General features: G+C 34.9%; 1 protein-coding gene across 2 annotated transcripts in view; it reads right to left on the reverse strand.

Annotated features, from left to right (window-relative positions):
- Positions 1-15358, reverse strand: part of DENND1B (DENN domain containing 1B) — a 145089-nt gene that overhangs the window by 19825 nt on the left and 109906 nt on the right. For both annotated transcript variants that reach the window (XM_042873578.1, XM_042873577.1), the window contains 5 exons: positions 11827-11917; positions 8509-8549; positions 7748-7816; positions 5249-5305; positions 4333-4443 (listed from right to left, as the gene is read on the reverse strand). In XM_042873578.1, coding sequence (XP_042729512.1) covers positions 4333-4443; positions 5249-5305; positions 7748-7816; positions 8509-8549; positions 11827-11917 — 369 coding nt within the window. The remainder of the gene's footprint in view (positions 1-4332; positions 4444-5248; positions 5306-7747; positions 7817-8508; positions 8550-11826; positions 11918-15358) is intronic.

Here is a 15358-nt window from a genome sequence, read left to right on the forward strand (position 1 = left end):
AAAGTAGCGCTGACACTCATGGATTCCTGGTAAATCCACACTTCGAACCCAAATGCCCACGTTTCCATTACGTCTGCAAGCCGGTGCGTGCCTAACAGCCCAGGTATTACATACCTTTCCTTAGAGACAAGGGGGCATTGCTAACTTACTCATTATACCATGAACCCCTTCTTCTTACTCGGTTTTCTGCAAACCTGCAAGGATATTTTATTAGCCACTAAATACGTTAGTACTATTTACATCCTCAAATGCTCTGTTTTTAATAAGCTACCCTATCACCTGATAAAACAGTAAAATTACAAAGATCTTATTCATGAAATCAAATAGATCTTCTGGGCTCATACTAGCCATGTTGTCTTTTCAATTATTTACTTATTTTTTAGCAATTTCGTGGCACTCTGACTGCATACAGGCCCTTGTCTACTCAGAAATCAGCTTTACTTGCACATATGTAATGCAACAGAATTAAAGTAGATTATGCAAAAACTGAATTCTCAGCACCATAATACCCCCTCATCAATAGTTAAAGGAACACAACAATATCATTGGCAAGACACTGCAAGCAGAGTTGAAGAGATCTCATGCTTGCATTAATTTTTATTTTAAAAATTTATAGCCAGTAATTTCTTAGATATCCTTTTATATCTAATTAAAGTAGGAGATAAAACAGAGACTTATTCAATCAAGGCATGAAACGGTTAACAGTGGTGCACATGCCAAGGTTTTAATAAGGCTTAACAATAAAAAGCTTCAACCCTCCACTTTCCCTAGATTTTGTTGTGGTTTTCCCTTGCTTAGGGCAATCCATCTGTTAATGTTGATTTGCAATACAGTTAATCTCATACACGTAGAAAAGTGTAGAACAGCTAACCTAAGCAAGAGTAAGCTCAAATGAATATTACAGAGATAGAACAATTCATCCTAGGCAAAGATTAATTGTGTGTATGTGCGCACGCGTGCACGAAGGCACACACAAGCATGCTCCTGTTATTTCATTTTTTTAGGAAAGACTTTCAAAATGCCAATTAGAGGAGGGAAGCTGATCACGAGCAATTGCAATAACACATTTAATTATTTATCCTCCGATTAGATTTTGACAGCTTTTTTACATGCTAGAATTTGCTTTTGATTTGTTATTATTTTTCTGATAGTCTATTGCTGATCTGGCAAAAAAAAAAAAAAAAAAAGAAAAAATAAGAGCACCGTGAGAGCAGTGCTATAGCTTAGTAAATATTCATTGTTAAAAACAGCTCTGCACTGTGACCAGTGCTGGTATTCTCCCCGGGCCAAACTGGCCTTGTTTTCAATAAAACCAGAGAAGTATCCTTTCCCTGGAGCCCTGTTAGGCTGAGGCTGCAGTTGGAACTGTCATCTTCACACAAAAGCAAAGGGGCTGGGTTTTACAAACGCAAAGCTTAATTGGGAGATCTTCGTGGATGTACTCTTGACATTTATTAAAGCCTCATCAACAAAACAGGAAATAACCATACTAATTAGCAGACCCACATACAAACTACTATTTATTGGGGTAAAAGCATATTCAGAACAACAGTCCCCAAAACCCTGTTGTGAACAAATATTTAAAATGGTCTGTCACAATGAAGGAAACTTCTGCGTCATACACAACGATCCAAATGAACTATATTGTACAGTATCTCAGGTAAGTATTAGATGACTTTCATATGCATTCTTTCCAAGCAGCAGAGAAGGAATGGCTCACAGCATGCATCTGACAGGTCAAGATCTAACAACAAATTCTTTATACTTAAGTTATTAAATGTTGTAAGATGGAAGAGAGAGCAAGAAAGTGCAGGGGTGCCTCTTCTTTGGAAGCAAGAAGATTATCAAAAAGCACTCTCTCTTCTGCTTGTTATTTGTTTAGGTTTAGGGTGGATATTCAAACAGATTCATGCTGCAACTTAATCAATACCTCGTCCCTATATTAATCATCTATCAACATGCATGAACTGCCACATTAGCAGTACCATTACATTGCTGCTGACACTCATGGGTACCATTTTTAGAAATCTAGGTGGAAAGATTCATCTCCAGCATAGAGAGAGTGCTATAGATATAATATTAAGCAATAATAGGAGCAATGAGACTCATTTGTTGTATGCCATAGGTTCAGTACCAGCTCTGAAACACTGGCTCTCTTGTGCACTTGTCAATGCACATATTTATATTTATTTGGATGTAAAGATTAAAATCAACACCTAATCATAAAAACACTGCATTTATTTTTACTTAAAGACTTACCACAGAACAAAAATTAAACTGAGCAGCAAGTAGTGCTGTTTGTTTTTTTTTTTTTAAAAAAAAAGTACTTGCCTTTACTTGCCTTTGGAGAGGAAGAAAAGGGGAACAGCGTAAAGAGGAGGGAAAGGCAATAGCGCAAGATCTGAGTTCTTGTGAACGAGCACTGCTCGCTCTTCCCCTAATCCCGGGCTCAGGTGGTGTTGTGGACAAGAGCTTCTGGTTGTAGCAGGGCAAGAATGCGAGGCTGTTAGTTACCACGCTTTACAGTAAACAAACCCTTTCTGCATCTATGTATGCATGCATGTATTTACATACGTCTCTAACTATGTATGCATAGAAATGTATGGAATGATACACCTTCTGTCTTCCTCTCAAAACCAGAAAATGTCTGATACGAATAACAACAATAACACTGAGGGATTTAGCAGTGTGCAGCTGTACGAACGATCGCACACACACACACAGGTTTAACTGTTCTGTCAGAACAGGCCCTCAAAAGAAATGCTAAATTGCACGGAGATAAAGTAATCTCTTGCCTCCTGCACTTAGCAATAGGCAGGACTACCACACTAGCAAATTACTGCACATTTTTGTAATAAAAACAGCCTATAAAAATTTTTTTGTGACATATTTACAGATACATACAATTGTAGATTCACCTACACTAATCTGTATTTTTATATATATATATATATATATATATATATAATCTGTATATTGCTTTATGCTGTACAAAAAGCTTTTTACTACCTCACATTATCAAATTATTTTGGTGCAGGGGAAAGAAGTTGCTGTATTTTAAAAGGAGTTATCTACTAGCAGCAAATATTTTAAGAACCCATTCTTGTTTTTAATACTACAGTACTAGAGCCATACGTATAGCACAGAATATCTTCTGTTCGGATACTGAGTGAAGAGAATGTGCTGCAGGCAAGTTTCTGAAAGAAGGGAGGCACCCCAGCTGCCTGTACATAAAAATACAGCGAGGGCACACAGTTTGACACTTTATCACTAGCTTGAAAGGGATCATGAAAGCATGCACAAACTAAAAACTGCCTAAATAATTCAATGCAGAAGATCATTGTATTATTTATAACCCCACTAAAAATCATGACTTAATGCTAACATACAATTTCAGCATTATTTAGCAATTATCTGCATCAATTCTATGTTGAACTTCACTGACTTTGTATTCATTACGAATAAAACAAAGCTAATTTGAAACTCAATTGATTACAAGGGCAATTCAGTTTTTATCATTGCACTCAAGAGCAAAAAGAAAATACTATTACAATCAGCTGGATTGAGTTTCAATACTTGGTATCTGAGGAAGATATATGTGTTAAAAACCCACATGTAAAAATTCATTGTGTCATTAAAAGCATGCGATAACATTGTAATACAAAATCTATATCCAAACATTAAAATACATACATATGCACATTCCTTGCAAGTAAAAAAGTATTATGAAAACTCTTTTCTTGATAAGTCTGGAATAAAATTGTCAAAATGAACACAGAGCCATTAAAACCCTTGCCAAAGTTGGGACGTTACACCTGTTACTGCAATTTTGGACTAGAGCAGACTGGAGAACAAAAGGATGAGATTGACATCGTATTAACTACTTGGCTCATTAACAAAATAACAAATTATAACTTTCTGAACAGGGCTAAAAGTCATGCAACTGCCAGATCAATTTATTACAAATACAATATTGATGTATTCCATTACCAGAAACTAAAATAGATGGCTTAACACAGGTCTGTGAATAGAGCAGAGCATATTTGCTACAAGAAACCTTTATCAGAAACAGATTTAAGACAAATTAAATCTCAGATCTATACTGATAAATCTCCTGGGTTTTCCCCTCTCAGCAGAGATGAAGTACGAATAGCATTTTTTCTGCTTCTGAGCAGTATGCTATGACAGAAGTATTGCTTTAAACACTGTGATTTAATCATGCTATTCAAACACAGACAGTGAAATAATCTTATACTCACTGATGCATTACTCTAACTGGAAAAAATTTCCTCGCATGCATGTGAAGTAGGACAGACGTTTCAGGGCTCTTACCTGTGCAAGTCTTCGCTTTTCTGAGTTCTCTCTTTTCTCACTATGCACTGTGTAGACCGGAGCACTCTGCACTGCAACAGCACCACAAGTTCGATAATCTTCCTCACTCTCCTATGCAACAAAACAGATTCAAATTCCTTCATTTATAATCATTATCTGCACATAATATGGTCCTCCATATTATGCATGCAGAGAGCATTCAAAATTATCTTGCCACAATCTATTACTGTCATGAAAATACCATCTGTAGTAAGAAAATCAAATTTAGCTATTCGTGAAGCCAAATTATCAACATCGTCATTTAAAAGATGGATTGTTCAAGTCTCTAGGAAATATTTTTGAAAGTTTTCTTAAAATAGAATAAAATATATTTTTAAAATATTTCCTTCTCTCTACAGAAAAATCTCAAGCGGAAACAAAATCTTCAGTAGGAAAAGCAGCTGCAAAATGCCCAAAACGTCTTTTCTGATATTTCTGCAACATTACTTTTGTAAAATGAAACTGTTCATTCATTTTTAAACATTGCAATTGTTCACATATCCTATGAAAGCCAGAGAACTACACCTTCTGAAATACACTGCACTGCAAGGCTCTTCCATCGCAAATTCTCAGCTTGAAGCAAAGGCTACAATTGTGATATCAAAGCAATCAACTTTATGAAAACATACATCCTGTTAATGCATCTTTGAAAACCTCTGTTGTTCTATGATAAAATATGCAAACAATAAAGAGATTATTCAGTGGATGCATAGAATGACAGATAGTTGCCAGAGGGCTCGTTATGAAAAATGTATTGTTGAACAAAGGGCTAAGCATATTTCAAAAGTCATTAAAAACACAAATCTCATGTGATTTGTTAAGTATGTGCTTCAAGCATACAGGAAGCAAGGTAAGAGTGTAGAAGTGTATTACGTACCTTATGTTTCAACTTACTCCTCACTTCTTTTATTCCTTGCCTTGCGTGATTTTTTGCCTAGAAAATTAAAAGGCCGCATGTAACTCTGTAGCCATGCAACACACTTTATGATGCCGCACTTATTGCACCTATTTCCTTTTTTTACACGTGATGCTATAAAGGACAATTACCTGTTTCACAAATGCTGTGCGTGCCTTGTCAGGATATCTGATATATTCATGCTTTGTCAGTATATATAGGGCTCTTTCAGTACATGCATGCCAATGCAGTGAAAACACACATGCTCAAAAATTCTCCGGTATTACGAAAGACAGGCTGAAAATGGCCTTTACTCACGCCTTTATTTGAAACGGTCCTTTAAATTTCAAAGGCTTTTTTAGCAGTAAGGCACATTGGAAAAATGTTAAGATTTTTCAAGATGACTGCTACAGTGTTCCAGTCTGGCAACTTGCAGGGCAACATCAATCTTAAGAGAAATGAAGTGATTTCATATGCAGATGGAGATTTTGCCCAGTGTTGCTGAACAGAATAGTGCTGCTATTTAGGGCAGAATTGTGTATGTATTAAAATAGGCAGCTAAGGATCACTGTTGCATAGAAAACAGAATCAAGACTGTTCTTCAATAGAGAAATGAATTATCAATACAGAATACCATGTTCTTATGGGGAAAAAAAAAAAAAAAAATGAGAAAGAGGGAGGGAGAAAGACAGAGGGGGAAAAAAAAGGAGAGAAAGATAGGTGAGGGGAACAAAACAACAAAGAAAACTAAGCCTAATAGAAAGTGTGTTCTTCTTACGTGGATATAGCTCGTATAGGAAAAAGCCAGAAAAGTTTTCAAGGTTGTCTTGAAAATAGAACACTATAAAATATAGTTAGTGGCCAAAATATGCAGAAATCAACTATTTTTCTATTTTTTCAGTACATGGAAATTTGGATGAAAAAAAATCATCTTCTTGATTCAAGAGGTCGGAGAGTTGTTTTCATCTTTAAATCATACATCTACAAGCTCAGTAAGAGCACAGTGGGATGCCATGTAGCAGATGCTAACCTGAGAGCCACTTTAAACTTTCCAGCTCGCATTCACAGCTTTTGGATGCATTTAGGAGCAACTTTGTTCTAACTCTGAGGGATGGCACAAATCACATTGTTTACTCAAGGACAGTTATCTAGCAACTAGGACATGCTTATGCCATTTCTCTGGTGGTAGGCTCCACAAAGTGCAGGTGTGTGAGAAAATACATGACGATACTGCAGGCACACAGATCCTCAAAAAATTTGCCAGCTCCCTGGAACGAACAGAAGATCAATTTGAAAAAATCTTATCAAGGACATTTAACAAAATTGAATGCTGGGATAAGATTGCGTAACCACAATCTAAGCTAATGAAAACCACAGAAGAATAATTTCCAGATAACCTGTTAATGAACCATTTCTTAAATTATGAATGAGTTCAAGATATGAAGTAGATTTATTTACCTGTTTCTCTCTTCATGACTGCTATTTTTTCAACCGATGTAAATTAAAAATTCTCTTTGAAAACTTTACTTAAAGTACACTGGTGTAGACTAATCATCTGATTTATTCAGCACTACTTATTATGCATTCGACTAATGGAACATTTGGAAAAGCAAAAAAGAAGCCAAAAGTCTTTTCTCGTGTATTTAAAATCTAACCCCTAAATAGTTCCCATTTCATTTTAAACTATTGCTTTGCTTTGTTTTGTGGGATTTTTTCACGCTCGCTATACCTTAACAATTTACATGCTTTGTTGTTTAGACAGGATTTTAAAACAAGATATTTTTAAGTTCAAAGCAATAAATCCAGCTAAGTGTGAGTATTCTGACAATTTTTAGAACAGCAGATGAAACAAAAGACAAAAGCGTTACTGATGCTTCACCATGTCTTTACAATAGGGCAGCATATACTGCCAAAGAGAAATCACATCTGTGTAAGACAGGACTCCATTTGTCCTGAACAACATTCTCAATTAAAAAGACTTGCTACCACATGTTAAAGCTATATGCTATATAACTACATACTGTGAGTCCATATTTACAATTAAATGTAACATTTATGAAATGTTTTAGACTCATGTCGACTTTGCAATGCATGACCTACGTCAGCAGACCACAGTGCAAACAAGGATTTCTATTTCCAGAGTCCATATTTTGATGACATTCTCACCATGAAAGAAAGACTTTACAGCTGTGCATCAATTTGTTAAGTGATATTCAAGTAAGTACTATGAATGTGACAACAGCACAGTGATTCTTCGAAAATGCCTGATTTTATGTATAACCTATCTGGGAGATACCAAATCAATTCTGAAAGCCAGTGCTCACTGAGAAAATGAATGAAGCTGAAAGTATTTGGCAGGCTGAAGTGTTTCTCTACAATATATTTATAAAACACTTAAGTTTTTAAGTACTCAGGAAGAATCAGAGATGATAGGTAGAGAAGGCATTTTTACATATAATTTATTTGAAATAGATGTCTTACAATTTTGTATGCTGTTTTCACAGCCGGAGTGGCTTTGGTCATTGCTGTGTTGATCAGTGCACCGCCTTTCTGCAACGAACAAAACATAGTATGCTAATAACATTTATGACCTAAGTTAAAAGTTAAGACAACAGGACAATTTTAGTGTGCTGAAAAGAATTAACAGCTTAAAGAGGCAAGAACAGCCACAGCTGTGTTCCTTCCACAGCCTACTGTCTGCAGACACACAAGGGTTACAGTACGTCATTATCAGAGCTGACGCTTTTATCAATGCATTCTAACAGGATGATGTATTGTCATTCTTTATTCACTGCTACCATATCAAAATCAATTCAGAAGTTACAGCTATTTATCTTGCGTTCCTACCTTAAATTATGTAACTTCAAAATACTTCAACTTGAAATAACTATCATGTTTAATCACCTAAGAATTCTATTTATCTAAAATAATATATTTGACTAATCCTGCAGAATAACAGGGTTGTACCAAGTATCTTCTGTTAGTCAAATTGCACAAACCCACATTAACTATATGCTGTTTACTAGAAGTGAGAAGCTTCATATCAAACTGTACTGAGTCTCACTCCCACAGTAAACATGTTATATTTATATGTTTTCTTTCCAAACAAACAAACTTTTTTATTATATACATATAAGGAAGAGGGCAAAGTTTTGAAGAAAGAAAGCTGCCAAGGATACATATTTTTATTTATTTTTATTTTTTTCCAAAAATCAATTACTTAACCAACAATATATTTGTACCTTCACAGTATACATCCATTGCTGGTAAGATCTTGAATTTCCTGAAATAAAAATATAAAAAAAAGAAAAAAACAAAATCAAACATATATTCAACATCTTAAATGTTTCAGCCCCCTTCAAAGTCCACATTAAAAATTCTCTTAGAGGATTATTCATTAATTTTGTTCTTTCCAGAGAGACAAAGAACTTAAAGATAAGAATATGTATATAGTAAGGGGAAAAAAAAAACTTATTTAATGTTTTCTGTTTTCTTTGTGAATTCCTACCTTTTCACAATGTTTTTTTCAATTCCAATTGAAGTGCAAAGAGAAATTAAAACTACAGAAGCATAACATACTGTTAAAAATTCTGAAAAGAAAAAACCAAATTGAAGGAAAGAATATCTAAATGAATTGTGTTCAAGAATAATGATCCCACTGGGTAACCTTTCAAGTAAGACAATGACATGAAATGCAGATGGTTCCATCCCAAGGAAAAAACACTCGAGAAAAGTCTGAAGATTATGTCATCATCATGTACTTACGCATAGGAAAAATCACTGCAACATGCTAACTGTATCTACTTTTTTTTCTATAGGGGAAAAAAGAATAACTATAAGGCAAGTAATAGCTATTGGTTTATGTAGAGCTACCATGCCACCAAGCGCAGGGTTAAATTCTGTCAAGCTCTTGTTGAAAAAATGAATACTATTTCCAAAACATGATTCCGCTGAACACCTATCCCCACTCTGTGTGAGTTTTAGAGGAGATGAATCACTTGAATACTCTGGTACTGTGAGTTACCGCAACCAAGACATTCGTGTTGACATGATGAAATTTTGGAGACTGGCAGTTTCTCAAGGAGCATATTGATACATCTGTGATGATACAGACTTCTAAAATGACATCACAAAACTTTAGCTTTGCAATAAATTAATTACGTAAAGCCTTGGTAGATTTATTGCATGAGCTAATGGAAAACCAAATCACACTCAGTTCCTAAAATGTGACTGAGAACTAACTGAATAAGAGGTATTCCCAAGTTTCTATGCCAGGTGAGGTGGAGAAACTGAACTGTGTGCAGTTGTACCAAGCAGTACAACTTTCACCCATGACACTAAAATCCACATAAGCCATTTTGACATAGAGAGACTCTCAGGAAGGTTAGCATGAGTGAAAGCAGAACAGGCTTAGAAATGAGAGAAATCGATGATTATTATGATCTAAACTCCATTAAGAATGCCAAAGAGAAAGCAAAAGCAAACACTACTAAGTTTTTACTTCTTCTGTTTGGCTCCCTGGAACTACCAGGGAAGGTAGTGTGAAAAAGCATGCAATATGAGAATGAGAAGATGTGAGCGTAAAAAAAGATGGCTATTGAATGTCTTTTCACATTTAGGGCAATAAAATTTGATCAGAATACAGAAACAAATTATTTATAAAAATATTTTCCAATTTCCGGTATAATTTTCTCTATTGATTTAGTTATGGTGGCATATGTGGGAAAATGAAAACTGAAAAAAAACTTTTCCATTTGAATGTGCAATTTTAAAATTACACTTTCTCTACTCTAAAATGCATTCAACTCTCCTTCTGACAGCTTATAGCTCTCTAAAGTTCTATGAATTTCCTGAAGACTGGGTGTCATCTACGGGCTTTCTTTGTTGGTGTTAGTGGTGGTTGGTTGATTTATTTTTCTGGTGTTTCTTTTTTTTTTTTTTTTTTTTTTGTTTGTATGTTTAAAACTTTGGACCATTTGATAAGATGCATGGGATTCAACTCTGTGAAAAGATCATAGTTCTACGCCATTAGCATCAAAAATGTCACCTTCAATTGCATACATATTGTTAGCCCTGCACTTCATAATGATAATGAGACAGCAGTTATGTAAATACTGAATATATGCCCTAAGCAATTTGTCCACAACCTGGCAATATACAGCTCAAGAGACTTGAAAAGTCACCACACAGTGCAATCCAAGTGAGAAGGGCTCCTGAGGCCGAACACTCCTGCCCAGATGAGACGTGGTTCACAAGCCGCAGTACATGGCCAAAAATCAAACTTTCTCTCTGCTCTAATGGAGTTTTATTGAGGACTCTTGACACTTAACTGCAGTGAGCGAATAGACTAAATACTGACCTATTACCTATCTTACTAACAGATGCTCAATGGTTACATAGTAGCATAAGCTATGCTGTACTGACAGAAAGGAAGCAAATCTCTGTTTAACTTAATCACACTTTAATCATGGAAAAAAAACCAACCGTGCTAGACCATACAGCACAAGACTCAGAGGGAGGGAGAAGGCAGTGAAAACCTTTTAAAGGACATGTACCCTGAGTGTAATGAGGGCATTTTGCAGAAGGTGAGGCTTGCTCTGAACTAATACACCATCTCATGCTCTCTGCCCTGGGAACATGCCCCTGTAAGAGTGGTCCTGCAAAGAAAGCCCATCCGTCGCTACCATCTGCAACTCAATGGATTTGGTAGAGCCTCCATTTATCAAGGAAGCTTCTACTTTGCTTTCATAAGATAGTTCTCATGCTGTCATGCATGTTGTGATCCAAGATTTTGAAAGCAGATATAGTGCCTCAAAAAGAAATACAGCAGATAGGGTATATAAATGTCTAACAGGGAGCCATGCAATAATCCTGCAATAATCAGAAATTGATTCAGCACACGATCTTCTATATTGGTTAACTTTGTAAGCTGATGAATGTGAAAAGCGTTAAAATAACTGTCAGTGAACACAACCGTTGGAAACATCACCAGGAAAAATACTTTTTTAATGAAGAAGGCAAGTATTTCTATATTTCTTCTCAGATGACATACAGTTGATCAATATCAAGGTTCAATTTCTTTTTCTTCAGTAGTACATTTGCTAGAGATAATTGACTTATCTGAACAAAAACCACTGCTTTTTGCACTGCAGAAATAATTAGATGTGAAAAAGTTGGGTAAGTTTTTTAAAACCTAACTATCCAGAACACAATCAGCAGCACAAAGATGAAGATTGTTTTTAAGAAGTTAGCAAAGAATTTAACAGGTAGTATAAATGTGCAGACAAAATGCAACTGACATAGTGACACATTTGATCACATCTTAAAACCTAAGTATTGTTTTACTGGATTAAAACAAAATATCCTCTTTTGTTATATTGACACAACTAGATGCATACTATTATTCATCCCAGCAGTCAATCGTTGAAGGCTAAAACCTTTCAGGAATGAATGGAAATGTTGAAACAGTACAAACATTAATGACTTCTAAAATGTATAAGGGCATCATGTTAAACAGCTCTCAGAGAAAAAGCATCAAGTAAAACGCTTTAATTCTGTACCTCCACAAAATCCTCCTGTTGTGATTTCTTCTTCAAAGACATCAGAGAATCCCCTTCCTGCATTTAATTTTGATAGTCGACCATCAATAAACTAAAACAAAAAAACAAAAAAAAACAAAAAAAATCACACTTGGTTGGTCCTTATATTTCTTTACAATGCTATAATGGTATGTATGTATGTTATGATGGAATTTCTATCTTCAAGATAACATATGGCCTACGGATAATACATAATTTTATATGGACTTTTCAACCAAGAACAGCAGAAATGTCAAAATACTGTAAAAAATATCAATATCACTTACTTCCTTTGAATTTTTGCTACTTTTATTTATATTGAGTAAACTACATGTACAATTTACAAAAACAATTTGTAAAAATTGTATAGCCCGTGAACTTATAACAGTTTGTTCAGAGTTACTTTCAATTGCTTTCAAGCTCTTCTTGCTTTCCTAATGGCATTAAAAAGTTTTAGCATATGTTTATGATAACTCATAATCAATTAAAGACAGACAAGAATTCCTTGATTTATGTTGGAAGTCCTAAGGTTACCCCTTATCGTAAACAGAAAATGATAAACAAACCTCCCTTTCAGCTTTGCACATCAATGGGTCCAAAGTAAAGCTAGTTGAAGTACACAGAACAAACAGCTGGACACATTTCACCACGTGAACTTCAAAGAAATGATAATCCACAGCGTCTAATCAAGCCCCATTAAAAATCCAATGGATATGTTTTACAGGAAGTAACCTTATGAGGACAGTGAGTGTGGGGACATCATAGAAAACTGCCTGTACTGAAAGAGAATCACTGTGGCTTGTTTTCAGAAATGGTGGCATAGCAGCACGGATTTGATCAGCAGTGTGCAAACTAACTTGAAGGACATTTCACTCAAGTGCAAAAATGAAGTGGGGCATGATGCCAAGGCAGACTCTCCATCTGACTGAGAACAGTTCAGATTGACACCATGGGATTTTTAAGTTCTAACACAAGTAACACCTATTTAGTTGCAACTACAGGTACATATTGCAATAATCATCCCTATGTACAGGTTGCAGTTGCATGAGTATGTGAATTTGAATCTATCTCTATGGATATATAAAGAATGAAATGATTCAAATAGATCAGAAAGAGTCAAAAGAAGATAACTAATGATTAAACCTCTCAGAAGAAATGAATACATTGTTTTGAGGAATTAACAAGCTTCAAAGAATATTTTTAAAGGTTCAAAATTCCTTTCAGGAACAGCCCCTCCTTATTTATTTTGAAAAGGCTAACTCAAAACTGAGAGATAAAGGGAGAAAGCACTTTCCTAATTACACACAGTTCACCTCCTAACAAGAAATATGAGTTATTCACTGTTACTAAATGGTACATAGGAATTGACCAAAATTAATTGTTTGGTTATGTCATATATTACTACAGATTATCCAAACAATGTCAATGACAATCTAATGCTTGTCAATATCTTCATGAAACAAATTACATTCTAAGAATAGAAAAATTCCAGCAGCAATAATGAGACAAGCACAAAGATAAGCAGTCCTTTTTCTCTTCTGTCTCAACTCCTTGTTTTTTCATTTCACTCCAAGTTGGCGTTTTTCCAAACAGGTTGGGTTCATGGTCATACCTCTTTGGGATCACTGGATTATTTCACAGTGAGAACAGAGATAAGAACATCTTTAGCTACTGCTGAGAAAAAAAAGAAAAAGAAAAAACAGCCATACTTTGAACTGTAAGGCATTATCTCTTTGGGGAAAGTTATGAGTTCATTCCATACCATGGACTAGCAAAAGATTTATGGACATACTCAACATTTGGTAAAATTCTATCAACAGCAGGCTGAGACACTAGCTGAATTTTAGTTTTTAGAAGATTAGTTTAATTGACTATTAAATGCAAATATTGAAAAATAGATCTGTCCAAATAAACAAAAAAAAGCAAACACCAACCCCTGAAATTATTTAAAGGAAGTGATAATATTACTAACTGTATTAGCAATCAATACTTTCGAGTCATTTACTATTATGAGTTGCATTTAAATTGCTAAATGAAAAAAATAGCATTTGGAACCATGCGTGCCTTATATCACATTCTTCTCTCGTTTTTAAAGCCATAGTCCCTGGAAAATCAGCTCAAGTAATGCATTCTCTTACAGATCCAGAGACACTGTTCCTGACTACCACTTTTAATGAAAAATGCCTACTCTGATGCTACTCTTGGATTTTATAGGACTAAAGAGAACTTCAGATTCCTTAAATGTTTTTGAATTCTAAAAGTAAAGGACAGACTGTATGAAACTGTGAAGGTTTCATACTGCTAAAGAGGGAAGACAGAGGATGCTATATGTCAGTCAAACGCATACATATAAATAAATGTAGGGAGCAGTAAAAATTCCAAGTGAATCAACAGTTACTAAGAACAAGAACTTTAGTGGAGCAAAGAATTTCCAAACAATAGCAGCTCAAAGTATATTATTCCTACAATTATATTGTTTAACAAAGTATTCTAACATTAGTATTCATGCTAATTCTAGGAATGAATTAATAGTTTCCCTGGACACTCTAAGTATTTGACACATGCTACTATTAATTCCTTACACTTGAAGACAGAAATACAGCAGAAGCAAGTAACAGTACAACTCCTCGAAAAACAAAGGAAGCTGGAAACGATCCTAACGTGATTTCCTGGTAATTTGATGAACTTCCAAGAAGAATAGAGGTGGAGGGGAGAGAGAAGATTTAAAAAAAAAAATACCCCCCCCAAAAACGAACGAACAAAAACAACAATAAAAAGAACCCACAGCAACAAATGACATGAGTTAAGCTTACTTGTCAGTCAACACAAAAAGCACCCAAACATATTTTACACACCCATTTTCTGCTTCTAAAATATTATTTACTGCTTAACAATTAGTCATTTTCAGGAACATAATAGAAACAGTTTATTCTGTTGAAAAGAACCTTTAAAACAGCTCATTTTCAGTGGGAAAAGCTATAAAAGATGCAGCTGGGCTGAGGATTAGCTGAAGTGGGAGTAACAATCGCAACAAAGAGAAAGAAAAAAAATGTTTACTATTAAACCACACACATCATCAAAATTGTTACTATTTCCTAATCCTTTGTAATATATTATTTCCTTTAGTGTGAATAAAATTAAAAACTAGCTATAAACAATCAACTGATTGTTTTTACTTGAGCATATTAAAACATAATGAGTAATTTCAGAGCCACACCGACAAGCCCATAGTTTCAGTGAAGTTAAACCTTCTCCCTACAACTGAAGACCTATCATCCCTACATAAATCTTTACTACAGACATTAACTACTGATTAGCAACAAGTATTTCTTTGAAAAATCAGGAAATCCTATATATAATGAATTTCTCTTATCTATTATGGTAATCTACCTTCACAGGGGTCCATTAGATTACTTCAAAATGAATTCTCATGCCTCAATCATTCCAGGTATTTGCAGGAAAATAACTACTTTGAGTCTCAGGTTTTCCTTAATCAGTTAGAGTATGCTTCCTA

The sequence above is a fragment of the Lagopus leucura genome, unplaced genomic scaffold, assembly GCF_019238085.1.
Source record: "Lagopus leucura isolate 7727_CA_CO unplaced genomic scaffold, USGS_WTPT01 Super-Scaffold_100009, whole genome shotgun sequence".
Taxonomy (NCBI): domain Eukaryota; kingdom Metazoa; phylum Chordata; class Aves; order Galliformes; family Phasianidae; genus Lagopus; species Lagopus leucura.